Source organism: Dermacentor silvarum, chromosome 9 (assembly GCF_013339745.2).
Source record: "Dermacentor silvarum isolate Dsil-2018 chromosome 9, BIME_Dsil_1.4, whole genome shotgun sequence".
In the NCBI taxonomy this organism is placed as follows: Eukaryota; Metazoa; Arthropoda; class Arachnida; order Ixodida; family Ixodidae; genus Dermacentor; species Dermacentor silvarum.
Window position 1 is genome coordinate 53216091 of NC_051162.1, and position 18732 is coordinate 53234822.

At 49.2% G+C, this 18732-nt stretch overlaps 1 protein-coding gene across 1 annotated transcript in view; it reads right to left on the reverse strand.

Annotated features, from left to right (window-relative positions):
- LOC119465253 (uncharacterized) overlaps nucleotides 1-18732 on the reverse strand; it is a 54304-nt gene that overhangs the window by 21170 nt on the left and 14402 nt on the right. Inside the window, exons 2-4 of the mRNA XM_037726052.2 lie at nucleotides 12229-12371; nucleotides 8651-8727; nucleotides 6798-6923 (exon numbers count right to left, since the gene is read on the reverse strand). Of these exons, the coding sequence (XP_037581980.1) occupies nucleotides 6798-6923; nucleotides 8651-8727; nucleotides 12229-12371 (346 nt within the window). The remainder of the gene's footprint in view (nucleotides 1-6797; nucleotides 6924-8650; nucleotides 8728-12228; nucleotides 12372-18732) is intronic.

The following is an 18732-nucleotide window of genomic DNA, read 5'->3' on the forward strand; positions in this document are numbered from 1 at the left end:
AGGGGGCAGTCAGATTTTTGGAATTGGTAAAGTCTGGCGATGAGAGTGGCTTGCAGTGGCGCTTGCAGCATTGTGTGTGGCTGACAAAGGTCGCTCCTTGGAGCTTGTCATTTCTGCAGCCCAGTCTGAGCCCACCTATGAAGAGGCCTTTGGCGGGAAGATCATCATTCCTGGAAGCAGCGGTCCCATGGCTTTGAGCGAAGCAGGCATCAAACCGGCCGAGCTGCATGAAACAACTCGACCTCCCGATGCATCATCTGGCGGCGGGGGTGCTGTTGTGTCTGGCGGTCCCTCGGGACAAAGGAGGCCGGCGCCGACTCAGACGCGCCAACCTGGCGCCCTTTCTCGCGGCCGAGAATTGTCACCTGGGACTGAGGGATTAGCAGTTGGTCTCCGGGCTACCTCATGCGTGGCTAAACGGCAGCGTCGCCCCTTGGTGCGGTCCCGTGAATTACCAGCGCCGCCCGAACCACGACGACGCTACGCCGACTGCTGCCTTTCGAGACAGCCACCGCCCTACCTGGTTCCGCGAACTGACCACTATGGAGAGGCGAATCTTGAAAGGGGCCCGCGTCTGGCAATCCCGGGGGAACGACATCAACGTTCGGTTCCCAAGGTGTCAACCGCTGCCTGTGTTCGGGGGCGACCTAACAAGATTGGAGGCGGAGCCCGGCGGGAAACGACGACACATCACGTGCGGGATATGTCCACCTGATCCAAGATGCTGATTGGCTAAAAGAACTACAGTGTGTTCCCTCGTCGAGTGAAAGAGGGAAACGAAAGGGATAAAACATGGGACTTGAGTGTTGTGAAGGGAGGCTGGAGGCTTGACCATGTAGAGCACGCTTGACGATGTAGAGCACGCTCGACCATGTAGAACGCTCAGAGATGTAAACGCTACCACATGCAAAGATGTTAGCACGTAGACGGCTCCAATATCATGGAGCCCATCTTGTAATATACCATGTACAGTGTATATAAAACAATTTTCTAATCTCCCTGGATAACTCCTCCTCTTGGCACCTGGCACGGCACCACACATGGAAACCTTCGTGGACCCCCGGACCATCACCATTCGCAACAACGCACAGAAGATGGTCCGACTACTGACCACTACACATGCCGTGGCGTTCCTCAAGGCGGTGTTCTAAGCCCTATTCTTTTTAACCTCACACTTCTTGGGCTGGCTGATTTTCTACCGGAAACAGTGAGTGTCTCCATCTACGCCGACGACATCTGCATCTGGGCATCAGCGGTGACTCGCCCGCAGGTTCGTGCAAGGTTACAGAAGGCAGCAACACAGGCAACTGGCTATCTTTGCACACAAGGCCTAACCATCTCGACGGGAAAATGTGCGTTAGTCGCTTTTACGCGAAACGCGATGTCTGGTTATCCAGTGTGCATCAATGGCCAGCGTATCTCCTACAAGAGAAATCATCGGTTTTTGTGTGTCTTTGTTGACCGAGACCTCTCCTGGAGCCCTCAGGTTGCCCACTTGAAGAAGAAGCTCACATGTATGGTTCACGTTTTCAAATTCATCGGCGGTAAAACGTGGGGATCATCAGTGAGCTCTATGCTACAGTTGTACCGAGCACTTTTTATCGGCTTCCTACGCTATAGCTCTCCCGTGATTGCTAAAACATGCAAATCAAATCTTCGAGCTCTTCAGAGCGTGCAAGCACAGGCAAAACGTGTTTGCCTCGGCCTTCCGCGGAGCGCCTCAACAGCAGGAACAGTTATCACGGCTCAAGACCACCCGATCACGACTTACATGACCATCGACACGCTTAGGGCCCATATTCTCCACGTTTCACGGATGCAATCAAGCTCTCTTGCCTCCCTGCCAGAACGACGACCACAGGCGTCATTCTCCAACGTGGTCAGCATTCATAGTGCCTCCCTACCATCGGGGTTCACACCCTCGACACGTTCACCGTCAGCGTTGTGGTGTTTAAAACAACCTGAAGTGCGCCTTTACGTTCCAGGAATAAGAAAAAAGACGGACCTGCCTACTTTGGCCTTGAAGCAAGCAGCTCTCGATTGCTTGCACTCTTTCTACTCTGACCGAATCCACATATATACGGATGACTCTTCCACTCAGACCAGCTCCACCGGCGCAGTGGTTATACCATCACGATCAATGGGCATCACGTACAAGACTTCTCACGTGACATCATCGACCGCTTCGGAGCTTGTTGCCCTCCGAGGTGCCACTGATTATATTAACAACCAACTGGCTAATCGGGGGGTAATATTATGTGATTCAAAGGTGGCCCTGCAATGTCTTCTGTCAGCTCTCCGTCGCGGGTTCTGCGAACAACTCGTCTCGGAGATACGAGAAATGCACCACCATACGATCGCAAAAGTACACGACGTCGTGTTTCAGTGGCTGCCGAGTCATTGCGGTATCACCGGCAAGGACATCGCCGACGAAGCTGCTAGGAAAGCACACGAAGGAGCAAATCTTGTTTCTGTACCTTTATCGAGGACTGACTCAGCCCAACACCTAAGCAAGCTAGCGCAAACTATGACATTGGAGAAGTGGCATACAACTGAATTCGCCCAACATTGGTTGCATTCTCTCGACCCATCTATGCAGCTGCGGCTGTTGCCTGGATTTCCGCGAAATGAGGAAACAATGCTGTGCCGCTTACGCTTGGGTGTTGCATTCACCAATGCTTACACGTGTTTGATTGGAATGGCTGATAGCGCCGAGTGTACTGCCTGCGGTGTCGATGAGACTATAGAACACCTACTATGCTACTGTCCATCTTTTCAAAACGAAAGACATGACCTCTGCAACGTTCTTAATAGGCTAGAGAGCAGACCGTTCACTTTGAGCAAGATCTTGCGACCATGGCCTCGCATATCGCAGCTGCAAAAGGCCACAAAAGCGCTGCTGCGATTTTTAAAAACTACATGACTGAGTGAGACCGTCTATGACCCGGACTGATTGATCATCAGTGATAGAACAGAGATCTGTTGCTACGTCAGCGATATCAACAGTGGACTTTCTATTCTTCTCTTAATCTCTCTCTCCCCTTTTTCCTTCCCCCAGTGTAGGGTAGCCAACCGGGCTCAGTCCTGGTTAACCTCCCTGCCTTTCATTAAATCATTTTCTCTCTCTTTAGCGAAGTCCGACAACGACGGCACAGGGTTCGCATAAACAGCTTCGCTGTAGAAGGCAATGGTGAAGCACAAAGTTTATATGTATCATGCTGGCTTACCAACAACAGTGATCGCTGTTTTGAACAACGCCATCAACCTAATACAGGAGGCTAACCTATACATAACCATGATTTCAGTCTATTAGACACGAAATGCGTGAGAACGATGCCCATGACTGACACGAATGTTGTATAGCGACTGCGGTTAGATGTTTAGGGGGTTCCATTGGGTTGGCCGCATAGGATCACATGATATTGTGTTTTAGTTCCCACGAAAAGCGATCAGATAGTGTAAACATTTTCCAATTCTCGCTGCCAATTTACAGACGCAGGTTCTCTTCGTCGAATGAAAACGTATACAGGCAAGATACAGTTGAAACTCGATTTTACAGAACGCGATTTTACGAATTTCCCGATTTAACGAAAAAATCCGGGTTCCCCCCGCAGTTGCCCATAGGCTTAATGCTTTTACGAACTCGAAATAACGAAACAAACTTCACCGCCAAAACCCAATTTAACGAAGCTCTCCGAGAAAAACATCCATAGAAAAAGAGGTTTCTCCAAATTTATGGCGTCTAGAACGTCTGGCAGTGTGCTGCCAGCGGCTTGCTGGCATGCTGGCTTCCACCCTTCTACTTCCGAGACTGAGTCGGGCTCCACAAGCCCGCAACACGAGCAGCTAGGAACTTGGCTTCGCCCAGTTGTTGGTGAGATCTTCGTCGACATAACGAGGTGGCCGCAGATCGGAACTTCGACGACTTTGTGAACGCCGACGCAGACGCGGACACTGACACAAGAGAAGTTCTCGACGAAGAGGAGATAGTGCAGCTTGTTTCCGGCGCACAAGAGGAGTCTGAAGATGGGAACGATCCGGATACTGTCGAAGCTCCCGTGGCCGCACCAAGTATGGACGCCGTCAACCTTCTGAGGCGGTTTGCTGGGGCACACGAGGGTGCCGAGGACGCTTTGATTTCACTGGCCAGCTGCGAGAATTGTGTGCTGCCGCTGCTCACGAATTAAGCGCGCTGGCGAAAATCACGAGCCTTTTCACTAGGCTATAAATTTGTTGTTCTATCGAACGAAATTTGACGTTCTCTCAATTTTACGAAGCTCCCGATTTAGCGAACAAATTCGCGGGTCCCGGTTACTTCGTTAAATCGAGGTTCAACTGTAATTCACAACAGATGCACTCACCGCAGCTGATGATGCCCATCGCATGTTTGCGTGGCAAACACATATGTCTGCATACTGTAGTTACCGCTGCACCTAAAGGCTACTCAGTGGCTCTTCGACGACCTTGTATGAACAGATATCATGCACATTTCACGAAAAATGAGCTAGAACAACTCCAGGTCGTTCGTAGCACGCGATCGACGGCGAAGCATTCAAGCAGCGCCACGCAGGCTCGCACACGCAGAAGGTGAGGAAAGGCTCGCCGTGCGTTATTTCCTCCTTGCCCAGTGATATGGTCTATAGACCGTTTTATCGATGAGAAGCAACGTAGCCTCGAACCAGGGCACTCCCCTTCTCGGACTGGGATGTGCGGATCGCCGTTTCTCCCTGCGGCACCATCGAACTGTAGCGGTGTCATTGCGAATTAGTTGATTCTAACTTGTTAGAGCCACACTAATGTTATAACCACACTAAGAAGCAGCAGCCATAATGAATGTGCCGGAAATGCAAGGAAGCCCGATCGAAAAAATACAGGACCTCGGGATCCTAGGACTCAATATATCGGACACAGGCAGCCGCAAGGCATGGATTCAACAGACACTGAGCCGCGGCCGAGCAACACAAGGGGTTCTTCTTTCTGGGGTTTTACGTGCCAAAACCAGTTATGATTATGAGGCACGCCGTAGTGGAGGGCTCCGGATTAATTATGACCACCAGGGGATCTTTAATGTGCACTACAACGCAAGCACACGGGCGTTTTTGCATTTCGCCTACATCGAAATGCGCCGCGGCCAACACAAGGGGTCCTCTGAAGACTCACCAGTCGTAAGCGCGGCCTCAGAGAAGACACCCTCGTTATAATTACGAAAAATCTCATCATATCGAGAATTCTGTACGGCTTCCCTTACACGCGAACCACGGTAACGATGCGTCGTCGCCTCGAAGCAGTTCATCGTCAGAGTATACGTATAGCCTATGCTTTGCCGAAGCGTACTCCAAACCACGTGCTTTACTGAAAGACACAAACGAACACGATTGAAAAAAACTAGGGGAGGACGCAGGACGTGCCCAGGTGCTGTAGCTCGCCGCTACGTCTTCTTACTCGCCCAGTTCAGTCGGAATCCACAAGCTCCTCTTCTCGCAACAACGTCAGCGCCCTGGCTGCCCGTGGTGGTGGCCATTGTTCACTCCCTTCCAACCAACGTGGGACAAAATGAACAAAGTCGGAGGCGTTGCCATCACCGCAGAGCCACCTCAATGCAGCAATACAGCTCAATGCATTTACACGGATGGTGCTGTTTCACAGAATCACGCCAGTACTGCCTGGACGAACAGTGACGGTATCAACACGGCAATAAATCATGCCATACCATTAAGTACGACCTGTGCAGAGCTACAAGCGATTCCGGAAGTTGTCCAAGCAGCCAGAAATGGGAGCCTCGAGCATCGCAGCCCTCTACACAAATACACGGATTCGCAAGAAGCCGTACGCGAACCAAGCAAGATTTACGCACACCCGCTGACAACCGCCATCCACGAAGAAGCAACACTTCTGTGGCACAAGGGAACTGAGCTGCACATTCATTGCACACCGAGTCACATGGGCGCAGAAGGGAATGAGCGAGCGGACGTGCTCTCGCGGGGAACATATTTACCCAATCCTATTCCCCTTACCCCGATTCCGTTGCAGCCCGATCGGCCGAAGATGTCAACGCTGTCGATGCTCACCTGCAGCTCCGACAGCATAGAAAGCTTGCTCTACAAGCGCTTCTGCACGAAGGCCATGACCCCCTCCCTCTGGGCTTCCACGCCGGGCACGCGTGGCACTCCGCCGTCTACGCACCGGCATGGCAGTCACGCCTGCGTTCAAGGCCCAATACCTTGACAGGTCACCTGACCCTACCTGTGGAACTTGCAACACGGCTGCGCCAGCCACAGCACACCACCTGCTATGGACACGTCCTGGCCTATCCTCACTGCGAAGAATCTGCCTTGCGGGGCTACAGAGCTCAGTCGTCACACTAAATGACCGGATCCTTCCAAGAAGGACCACTGAACACCGCAAAGCTATAAACGACAACTTGCTGACCTACCTTATAAGGAGCGAATCAATTCACCTAATCTAGGCACCTCGCGGGAAAAACCACTCGGGTCGCCTTTTAATATACGCACATATTTCTTTTTATTATTACACGTCTTTCTCTTTCTTTCTTCTCTCTCTCTCTCTCTCTCAGGTATAGCCAGCATGCACAAGTGGTGACATAGGGCAAAAAGTTTAATGGAGACTAGCTCTGGACAGTTCCTCACGCGTACAGTTATCCACACTACCTCACTTCGCAGTACACCGTGTTCTTAATAATGCTTCGCAGGCTGTCCAGCAAGTTCTTGCTGACGCACAGAATTGACATTTAAATCACTGCGCCCATAGCAAACCTATGTTGATGGACTTATATTTACCTTTTTTCACTTTAAATACTCCACATTTTTCATCATCGTCCCAATAAATGAGCACCTTTGTGGTTTCTTTATTGAGCTTAGTGAGCTCCATTGTGGTTTCTTGATTGAACACCATTTGTTGAAGCCCTGGAAAACAATTCAGAACGCAGTATTTAGAAATTCCGTTGCTTAGAGCACTGCTGGTGCGACATATAACAGCCGATAAAGCACTGGCTTTGGGAAAGTCTGCTGCTCATGTAATGACAAGTGACACCACACTGAAATAGATCATCCCTGCTCGCGCAGGCGACCCAGTGGCGACCTAGCTATTGTTTTGGAGCTCATGTGCTATGGCAACACTCCAGGTGATGCTTGAAATACCTTTGAAATTTTGATACAGAGACATATACAAACTTCTAGCAAAGAATTACGCAATGTTGGACTTGGTGTTGGCATATCGCGTGAGAGATGTGCGAGCACAGTAAAAATCACATAGAAGCCAGCACCTGTGATGTGTGGCCCTAAGTGTGCTCTGTAAAAGCTTAATTAGCGCTCGAAACTTACAGTACGTGCTCTGTCTACTGTAGGGACAATGAAGGAATGCAGTCGTATAAGCGCGGCCTAGTTTTCAAGTACCAAGTGAAGCGAACCTCGCATTAGAAGCAGCTATAAAAAAATGATCCTCGCTAATTATAAGAGGAAGGGAAATGCCTGCCGTCTTGTGCACTGAAACTGCCTCCTCCCCCCCCCCCCCCCCCCCCGCCTTCCCCCTTGAGATGCACACCTAAACTCTACCAGGCCACAAAGCGAGCCTTCAGCATTCGGCGTTCCCTCCCCTATAACCATAGTACCGACCGAACCCTGTGATGCGACTACAACAAACGTAGTCATCACGACGTGGCCGATAGAAAGTGGCCGAGCAAGGGAAGCCTCGGCGAAACGCGAACGCTTAGACAAGAATATAACTTATTCAGAAACCAAGGCTGAGTTCTAATTCTCACTGAAGACGGCTAAAAAGACAGCTGAACGGACAGCAGCCATCTTGCGGATCGTTTCAAGCATGACGAAACCGACAAACAAGGCAACTTTGTGAGGAGAGCATTGAAATCAAAAACAAAATAGGCTACCTTGCTGCCTAAACAAGATGACGGCTGTGCAGCACGCCTGAAAACTTCGCGGAAAGGTCGCCTGCACACAAACGAACATAGTAAGGCTTTCTGATGCCTCTTAATGTCAGCTACGTACACTCTGCTTTTCTATGGTTTGCATACGCGAACTGTTAAAATGCAGCGAGAATTAGTGATTCTCTTAGCTGTTTCTTGTCGACGCGATGACATCTTCCAAAATACGTTCCATTACTTGCACTTGAAGTTGTCTTCTTAGCAATTAAGGTGCACTGTCTTGAGTGCTGGCCAGAATTTGAACACATCCAAAATTTCACCAAGGGCGTTAACGAGATCGACATGCTCAGATGCAGGGATTCGCCAATAGCATGAAGGCTCCAGTCTGTACACCAATCTGTGGAAACTAGCTATTTAACAAGCTTGAAGGCTTAATGCGCAAATCCACAAAAATTGCTATTGAACAATCGACCTCCGCAACCACGATGCTCTTTACGAACATTGGCCTAGATGACACCGTAGTGTAGCTTCGCAAGGCTCACAGCGGCATCATTAACTTCCACTACAATAATCTATTCACGGGAGACATTTACTATTCACGGGAGACATTTACAATCTATTCACGGGTTCCCCTATAAGAGATGGAAAGATGTCTGTTTTAGTTTTACGCGCTATATAATTTGTTCTACTGGGCGCAGATGTTTTGCCTATATCTTGAAAAGAGAAAAGGTGGAGTGCTGTGTCGGCTCATACCCTTTGTAGGCTTTCGAATGATCAAAGCGGGCTTCTTCATTTTTTCCGTTATGGTCGCCTCGAAACGTCGGCGTTTTCTGCAAAAAAAAAAAAAAGAACGACGATACCAGTGAGAAAGCGAAACGAAAATTTATGCAATATGGTTAATGCTTTCCGATGACTTTAGACTGGGCTGAGAAGGGGTCGAAAGTGAATACAAAAAGGGCCTTCACAGAGAGCCGCGCATATACAAAGGACAGATAAAAGTGAAGATATAGGTATAGATAGATTTTAATAATAAGAAAGAGAGAGATTTCTATTTTCTGAATGAGCCAAATCCACAAACCGAAAATACATCACATAAAGCTGTAATGACAAGAAACACTAAGGAATACTTCTCTAGAAAAAGTGTCGCAACAAAATGGGTCAAATAACGCGAGAGGACCGCAGATCGCATTTTTGAATAAAAGAAATTGCAACAGATCCAACGAGTTGGATTCTATATACAGCGAATCTTTGTGTGAGTGCATACAGAGCCGCAACACGAGTAAACACACGCACACACAAACACAAGCGTGGGAGCACACAGATTATACTGAGCCTTTCGTGGAGCGGAGTTTCTGACTACTAGCGAGTACGACGGATGTCTTGAACGCATCATGGTTTCAGAGGCGGCGTTCGGATACGTAAATTGCACAATTAGAATCTATTCTTTCTTCAACAAGCGTTGACTTCCTCATTAACGTGCAGCCGCGGATGCGCCGAGGCGAGTGCCATCTGGTGCTGCTGCAAGGAACCCAGCGGCGCGCGCGGCACACGTTCTCCGCTGTGATTGGTTGACCTCTCCGGTAAGGGAACAGCCAGGCCGCAGCCACGGTCACGAAACCCGGCGAGGATCACAAAGAAAAGCTTCGCTTTTAAGATATAGCATTACTTCCTCCGAACGACGGTAAGCCGCATTATCTTGGTTCTGTCCAGCTACGCGTGGCCCTCGGATATTTTTTTTTTTCAGTAACAGGCCTGCGGCTTCACAAGCAGCGCAGTCACAGCGTAAGCTGGAGGAGCGGCAGCATAGGAGACCGCCGTAAACTGCTCCCGAAGCGGCGGAGCTCCCTGGCCTCATTTCCTGCTGCACGCACATGAGGGTCTTCGCGGCGAAGCTGTCGTGTCTAGCCATGGCAATGTTAGGCAGCGCCACTGACAACCATGACGCTAGATAAGGCGCCGCCTGCCTTGCGAGGAGGAGCCATAACGTGTACCGAAAAGTAAACTCAGGTATCGAGACTAGGCCGCGCACATGTCACATCCCTTGACAAGTGACACGATACGATGCAACTGCTACGTGCCGTGACACCTGGTTGAATACAACGCAACTGTAATGCAAAATTCGCATGTATCTATGATACGCGGCGCGCTTCTCACTAGGCGTCACAAGTGGCACGATGCAATGCAAATATAAGGTCCCTGTATTTTTCAAAGGTAGCGCTACGTATAGTAGAGCAAACTCCTCCTCTCCGCGCCGTTTCCTCCTCGCCCCTTCCTCTCGGTCGCCACTAGTGAGCGAAGCGCGCGGCCGCTACCGCCCGCTTCATATCGTATCGCATGCGGAGCGTTGAAGCGCTTGCTTGAAACGCGAATGTTCTGGGCGCATTTTCCCAATGCTGTTCGTACGATATCTACGTAAGATATGTAGCACCTTCAATTAATAGTAGAATCTGCATCGCTCAGACGAGGAAAACAAAAGGGCAAGTTAAACGCAATCCTATGCAGTCTTTACTGCATTGCATTCAGTTTCAGTTTCAGTTTATTTATTTCGTAAGTGGAATACATGCTTACATAAGTATACAGAAGGAGGTCCCAAAGCATGTAGCATTGTTTCTCGAAATCGAATGGAGTTGTTTACCTGACACATTTACGAAAACAAAGAGCTACATCAAACTATGCACACACAACACGGCGGAGACATTCATGTGCTAAATACTCTCAACGTGTTTTTTTTTTATTATTATTATTTCCAAAATTCATCCGCGTGCTTTCCTTTCCCGCTCAGTTATATGCCTTGGTTCCCGGGTGTGGGCGCGCTTTCGGCGTTTTGTTCTTTAATTGGCAACTCTTCCATTATGCTCATTTTATGAAAAGTCTTGCTGGTATTCATATTTCCACAATGCGCCCTTTTGTTCGCCGGAGAGCATAAACCGGGACTTTTTTTTTTTGTACTCAGTCGTTGGCTGATGGTGAACTCGCGAGCGCACCCACCTTCCCGAGTTCATCACTAACTGGATGAGAACAGGGATCAGAACTTCCCTCAGTAATGACCTCCCTCGGTGGCAGTCAAATTTCTTTCTTCCGATACGGTGGAGCCATATCGCTCGCCGTTGGAGGCTTCGTTTGCCATGATTAACCGCAAAAAGCTTGCCCCCCCCCCTTGGCAATGCTATTCGAACATCCAACAGCACAGCAAATCGGCATCCTGCTGCAGCCGAGCGCGCCTTCAAAAATCTAAAGAGCCTACGCTCGCGCACAGCGCACATGTTCACGGTGGGTGTTTCTACGCTCACTAATGGCGCCGTTTTCGGGCGATAACGAAAGCCACGCGGTTTATTCGTCATGTGTCAAGCCTCGTCCAATGGGAGAGCGGAAAACGGCGAAGAAATCAGGAGAGGGGTGGAGGACGGGCCGGGGGGGGGGGGGGGGGGGAGTCTCTATTCCTATTTGAACAATGGTTTGCGCTACCTTTGGAACATACAGGGACCTTATGCAAATACTACATGGCGTGCCACCTGGTGCGATAATATGCTACTGCAATGCAAAGTGTGCACGTATCGACGCTACGCGGCGCGCATCTCACATCGAGTGACTATTCAGGCGATGTGAGAGCAGGCTCCTCAAGCAGGCTAGGTGACTATTTTTCACCCACCCGTTTCAAAGGGGCTGCCATTAAATCATTATCAACGTGACTTGTATAGATCATCTTTCCGCAGCCGCTGGTAAGCGGTGCGCGGCGCGGTGGTAGAGTAGCTGACGCCCGCGCAGAGTACTTACATAATATTTTCGCCTCCTCTTTCTTTGGCATCAAATGAACGTCCTGAACCTCTAAACTCCCGAGAAAATACTGGGAGGTCTCAGAGTGCACTAAATAACTTAAGATAATAGGTTTTCTACAAACAGCGCAACTTTTGTTTCTCAGAAGGTGACTGGGAACAGGACATCGCGACGTTTTGACGTTAACTACGGTAGCTGGGACACCTGCTGTGCTGTTACATAGGGCTTCCCACCGAGCAGCCACTGTCGATGCACCACTGAGAAGATGGGTTATTGAGGTTCATTATAGTAAGCGGCACTTCTGACATGCACAGCGAAAATAACTTGCCCAACCGGTTTCGCAACCGGTTTCCACTTTCCAGCAGAAATCTGCGACCGCCTCCTGGAGCAACCACTCTCAGCGTATAGAATTTCCCAGTTTCATACTTCTTATACGGCCTGACAATGGGGCAGCAAATTGCCTTAATTGCGGCGACACTTCCAACGAACGGTTCACAAAAAGTGCTTATGCGAGTATAAAACGTTCTTTTTTTATATGCGACAGCATGAATACTTACCCAGTAGCCCTTGTTAAATTAAATTCGTAGTATGTCGTATTCAGTCGAACTTTCACGTAGTAGTCACAAACGTTTTCCTTCTCTGTCGGATTTCGGCCGTAAGTCCGCTGGATTATGTATATCGGATTAGAGGTGTTCAACATCTGAAAAAAAAAGTTTGATGTGGAACAATTATGTATCTTGGACGAGTACAATAAAATTGTGAAGGTTCTTGAGCTTCGGACAGAAATAAAGGAATATTAGGAATACATTGAAAGCATGATATAGAGTATATCTAAGCCAAGGTTTGTGTCACAGTACACCTGGTAAGACGCGTTAAAACAGACGATGCAAAATGCAACGGAACGTAGGCATATCGGGGAATGGCATATATATTTTTTTCTTGCCTTCCTTCTGCAATAACCATGTCTTGCCAGCGCAATATTTGGAGGTGGCAAATGAGCTAGTTAATCGACTAAATGCGAAATGTTATTGTAAAGGTACTGAAAGTTGGGCGAGTTGGTAGCTATTCATCTTGAAACTGCAGCGTGCAGAAACTGTCCTCGTTTCTTGTGTGCGCGCTGCAGTTTCAAGGCGAAATGTTATGCCTGGCAAGTGATCAGGACGTTGGCAGAGAGGTTGACCAAGCGGCTGAAAGCGGGAGCCCACAAAGATGAAGGCAAGCGGAATAATAACGATCGAAAAAGTCCAGCAGCTTTTTTTTTTCCTATGTGTAATAGGTTGGCACATCGTCTAGAAAATGTGGCGAAGTAGTGCCGGGTTGAGGCAGTCATTTTTGAGCGTGAGGAAATCGTCCAGCATGTGTCGTGCCACGCAGTCACGTGCACATGCGTCAAGCTGAGTGGCACGCAGCGCTTGCGAGGCATTACACAAGTCAGCGTTTGTGCCGTGTCACGAGAACATGGCTTAGGAGTCCCCGATGTCCTGGGGGAAGTTAAAATGGGTCGATGCATTGATAAGAGATTGCAAGGACACTCGCCTAGATTTGAAGAACGCATGGCGGGCACATTTGACATCACATTGTTCAGCGTGCGGTTTGGAGGCCCGTGTTTGATGCAGCGCATGGGCTGTGTAGGAAGAAGGAAGAAAAAAAAAGCATGCCTCAAAACGAAAGCATACGAGATAAAGAAAAGTGGCGACACGCGCATGTGAGGCATCGATAGCGCTACTCTGCAAAGAAATTGACTTTCTCAATTAATTTAGGGGTTGACCTTAAAAGTGAAATGAAATAATTGGGCTTTCAGGCCCAAAACCACGATATGATTACGAGATACGCCGTAGTGCGTGTCTCGTAATCGGTCATGAAGTTTGATTAATTTTGACCCCTAGGGATCTTCAGGTGTACCCAAGGCACGGAACAAGGGTGTTTTTGCAACTCACCCGGGATTTTATCCGGGATTGATCCCGCGACCTCGTGCTTACCAGTGCAACGCAACGCTAAGCCACGACGGCGGATAGGGCTTGACCATGCAATATTGTCTTGGTGGTACTCATCGTGGAGTATGGTTACTTTTGCTCAGCCTAGCTAGTTTTGTTGGTTTGCGCATTTATGAGATTTTAATAACAATGTCTCAGCGAGTTACCTCCATTTTTCATTATCGGGTATTCGAGCCTGTTTCGTAACTCTAGCAACTACCCCGAAGATAGTTGCAGAGTTAAAATGTGCGCCAATATGTGTTATGCGTGTGTGTTCCAAGGGCACGTGACACCGTCATGTATATATATATATATATATATATATATATATATATATATATATATATATATATCTATTTTTAATGAGAACAGACCGCTGGCTGTCCGCCTGAACGCCTGTTTACTTCCACTTCCTCCTCTCTTGCGACCGCCGTTCAAGGCCCTGAGCCCAAGCCCGTCTCTTTCTCTTCATTACACTCGGCCATGCTGCTGAAGATACCTCTGGCGGTTGTTAGGGCGCGCTGGTGATGGAAAACCGTAATCGACAAGGCTTGGGAATGAAAGTAGTCGTTAAGACCGTCCAGTGCGCAAGGAGCTTCTCTTGGGGTTGCGCTCTGGTCGCGGGTCTCGCCGTCAAGTATCTCGTCGCAGTTGTAAAAACGGGGCAGGCGATCTCGGACACTTAACCGCCGCCCGTTTCACTAAGCGGGGTCGGTCGCACTGGCTGCGGTCGGTCGCAGTGCGTTGGGATTATATACCAAGTGTCTGGGACAACGACGGGGCGACAGATTGGTATGGTCCTCGAGTGGTAGCGCTCCATCATCGGAGCGCGACGAAATACTAGATGATTGTTGATCCTTAACCGCGGCACCGGAAGACGATGACGGGCCCGCGATATCCAGCGGGAAAGATGGCCGGTGCTTGTGAAATCTAACTTCGTTTTCGGCGACCATCGTTCTGGACGGAGCCTTGAGCATGAGCCCAGAGGCCTCTAGGCAAGGGGGCAACGCGGGGGAGGTGCTGTGCCGAGCACTTTCAACTTTCAACCGCCTGTGGTGGAGCGGACATCGTTATTAGCTCAGCCGGTGCATCCATATGTCCAAGCAAAGGCGAGCTTGGAGGTTGCGTCGCCGATTGCGGTGGATGGGATGTTATATCGGACTCTGGAAGTGACGGTGTGGCGTAGAATGCCGAAGCAGAGTCCGAGGCCCGTCGCGGAAAAAAGTAGCTGGCAAGCGGGGTCTACAGCCGCTAGCCCATGGGTGAAACTGCAGCGGCGAGATGGTGCAGCTTCCGAGCTTCGCGGGATTGCCGTCGCAGAAGCTCGGCTGGCGTAGACGGCCAGGTCAAAGTAGGAGCGCTCCGTACGCTTCCCCAGTCGTGATGGGGTCGACGACACCCGATGAGCCGGCGCCTGCGGCAGGGCAGCCTTGCTGACCTCTCTGTCAATATGCTGCTGGGCACGACTGCCGCGTCGTGGTGGTGTACATCACGAGCCCCGTCCACGGAGCACTGCTGGTCAGAGTTGCCGCAGGCATAGGAGAGCCGGCCGAAATCATCTACCAAACCTGCATGCCATTCAGGCCAGGACCGGTGCCTGATACTTTCGTACTCGTGCCATGCCTTGGCGGCACCGCGAAGTCGGTTTACTGCCATTTCTTGTGGTCCAGCCAAGCACGACGAGCGCCCAGCGCGTTGTCTTTTTTTTTTTTGCCTAAAGGATAACGTCATTCTGAAACCCGTGGAACTCCAGCAGTTCCCAAACAGCTCGCGATCGTAAAGCTGCAGGCAAGAATCCGGAGATTAACCGAGGTGACGTAGTCTAGTAGCTCCGAGAGCAACGAGATGGCTCGTGTGAGGCCCATGAGGCTGTCGGGCCTCATGACCCGAGGAACCTTTCGACGAACCAAGGGCGGTGTCCATGGAGAATACGGCAGCCGCGGTACTCACTCTAGCGATATTCATGGCAAGGGACGCTTGGGCGGCGTTCCCTGGCCGTATGAGGCACCCAGGACGGCGTGGTCTCACGAGGGATGTCCTTAAGGATGGGCCACCTTAGGCTGCGTTTTCGTAGATTGCGCCATTGTAATCAAAACAGACAACCGGCGGTCCGCAAGAATGCCTGTTTTCTTCCTCTCGATCTACTCGCGACCGCAGTACGAGCGCACGAACTCATGTGCGTCTCTTTCTCTTCATCACAGTATAGATAGATAGATAGATAGATAGATAGATAGATAGATAGATAGATAGATAGATAGATAGATAGATAGATAGATAGATAGATAGATAGATAGATAGATAGATAGATAGATAGATAGATAGATAGATCATCATCAGCAGCAGCCCATATTTCTGTCCACTGCAGGACGAATGCCTCTCCCTGCGATCTCCCATTACCCCTGTCTTGCGCCTGCAAATTTCCTAACTTCATCACCCCACCTAGTTTTCTGCTATCCTCGACGGCGCTTCCCTTCTCTTTGTATTCCTTCTGTAACTCTAATGGTCCACCGGTTATCCATCCTGCCCAGCTCCATTACTTCCGCTTAATGTCAACTAAAATATCGTCTATCCCCGTTTGCTCTCTGATCCACACCACTCTCTTCCCGTCTCTTAACGTTAGGTCAAACATTTTTCGTTCCATCGCTCTTTGTGTGGTCCTTAACTTGTTCTCTAGATCCTTTGGTAACCTCCAAGTTTCTGTACCGTATGTTAGCAGCGGTAGAATGCAATGATTGTACACTTTTCTTTTCAACGACAGTGCTAAGCTCCCAGTCAGGATTTGGCAATGTCTGCCGTATGCACTCCAACCCAATTTTATTTGGCGAATTGCCTTTTTATGATCACGGTCCCCTGTGAGTAACTGACCTAGATTAACGTACTCATTTACGGACTCTAGAGGCTGACTGGCGATCCTGAATTCTTGTTCCCTTGCCAGGCTATTGAACATTTGTCTTCTGCATATTATTCTTCAACCCCACTCTGACACTTTATCGGTTAAGGTCCTCAATCATGTGTTGTAATTCGTCCCCATTGTTGCTGAATAGGACAACGTCATCTGCAAACCGAAGGTTGCTGATATATTCGCCGTTGATCCTCACTTCTAAGCCTTACCAGTTTAAGAGCTTGAATACTTTTTCTAAACATGCAGTAAATAGCATTGGAGAGATTGTGTCTTTTTGCGTGACTCCTTTCTTGATAGGTAACTTTCTACTTTTATTGCGATAGCAATTATATGGACACTTCAACCGGATTTCTGCCGTCGCCGTCGCCGTTGCCGTGAGGTTCCGTATAGATTCCAAGGGCGATAAAATCGTCGCCGCGCGCCGTATGCGCGAGCGAAAGAGCGCGGGGGACGCGCGCTATCACGGAGGGCGAACTCCCCCGCGCGCTATCACGGAGAGCGAACGCACGGTGGACGGGGGAGTTCGCACGGTGAACTCCCCCGTCGCCCGAAAGGCTGTGGGGGTATGGGAGGGAGGGAGGCGGGGCGGCGCTGTGCTCCGGCACCAAAGGCGTATCTTGCCACTCAATCTCCCACGCGAAAGCAAGAAACGGGAAGAGGGGGGGAGAGGGGGGGCAGCTTCTCCTCTGCCAACAACTTCTCCTTTGGCCGGCGGTGCCGGTCGCCCGCACCGTCTCTTATCTCCACACGGCTCTGACCTTTGTGGCGTTGTGCATTCGCCGCTCAGTTTCCGTTGAAGCGATAGACCGCACGAACCTGCCCTTGCTGCCAGCGTTTTGACAGTCGTTGGCTGCGGTCATTCAGTGTGATCTATTCATGTTTGCTAGTGCGCGCTGACACCACGATTGATAATTCAGTTAGTAAGCCAATGTGTATAAGTTTATGCAGCCGATAAAACTACTATCCCTACTCCGAATAGCTCTCTACTAATTTGCTATCGCAATCGGTGCTTCGCCTTTCGGGTGAAACTGCGACATTTTTCTAGTGGAGAACCAAGGTAGCTGTGGAATCCTGGTAGATGTTTGCGAAGATATTCACGTATGCCTACTGTACTCCTTGATTACCCAATGCCTCTATGACTGCTGGTATCTCTAATAAATTAAATGCCTTTTCATAATCTATGAAAGCCATATAGAGAGGTTGATTATACTCCGCAGATTTCTCGATTACCTGATTCATGACATGAATATGATCCATCATAGAATATCCCTTCCCGAAGCCAGCCTGTTCTCTTGGTTGGCTGAAGTCAAGTGTTGCCCTGATTCTATTTGAAATTACCTTGGTGAATATTTTATACAATACTGAGAGCAAGCTAATGGGTCTATAATTTTTCAATTCATCAACGTCTCCCGTCTTAGTATAATGTTGGCGTTCTTCCAGCTTTCTGGTACACTTGAAGTCGTGAGGCATTGCATATAAAGGGCCGCAAGCTTTTCAAGCATGATATCTCCTCCGTCCTTTATTAAGTCGACTGTTAGTCTAGTTTCTCCGGCAGCTTTTCTCCTGGTCATGTCTTGCAAGGCCCTTCTAACTTCATCGCTAGTTATAGAAGGAGCATATGTATATCCTGTTCATCACTACTTCGATTGAAAGTAGCTTGGCTGCTCTGGGCACTGTATAGGTCAGTATAGAATTCTTCCGCTGCTTTGACTATGTCATCGAAATTGCTGATATTACCCTGCTTATCTTTCAGTACATACATCTTGCCTTGTCATATGCCAAGTTTTCTTCTCACTGATTTCATGCTGCGTCCATATTTTACTGCTTCCGCAATCTTATCCACGTTATAATTTCGAATATCTCTTACTTTCTTCTTGTTGATCAGTTTTGACAGTTCAGCGAATTCTACCTGATCTCTCCAGTTTGCCACTTTCATGCTTCGTCATTTCTTTATTAGGTCCTTTGTTACTTGGGAGAGCTTACCTACTGGTTGCCTTGGTGCCTTACCTCCCACTTCAATTGCTGCTCCTGAGATCAACCTAGTTGCGGTTTCATTCATTACCTCTATGCTGTCTTTATCTTCCTTTTCTAAAGCTGCATATTTGTTTGCGAGCACCAGCCTGAATTGGTCTCCTTTTACCCTTACTGCGTCTAGGTTGGCCTATTTCTTCTTGATTAATTTTACT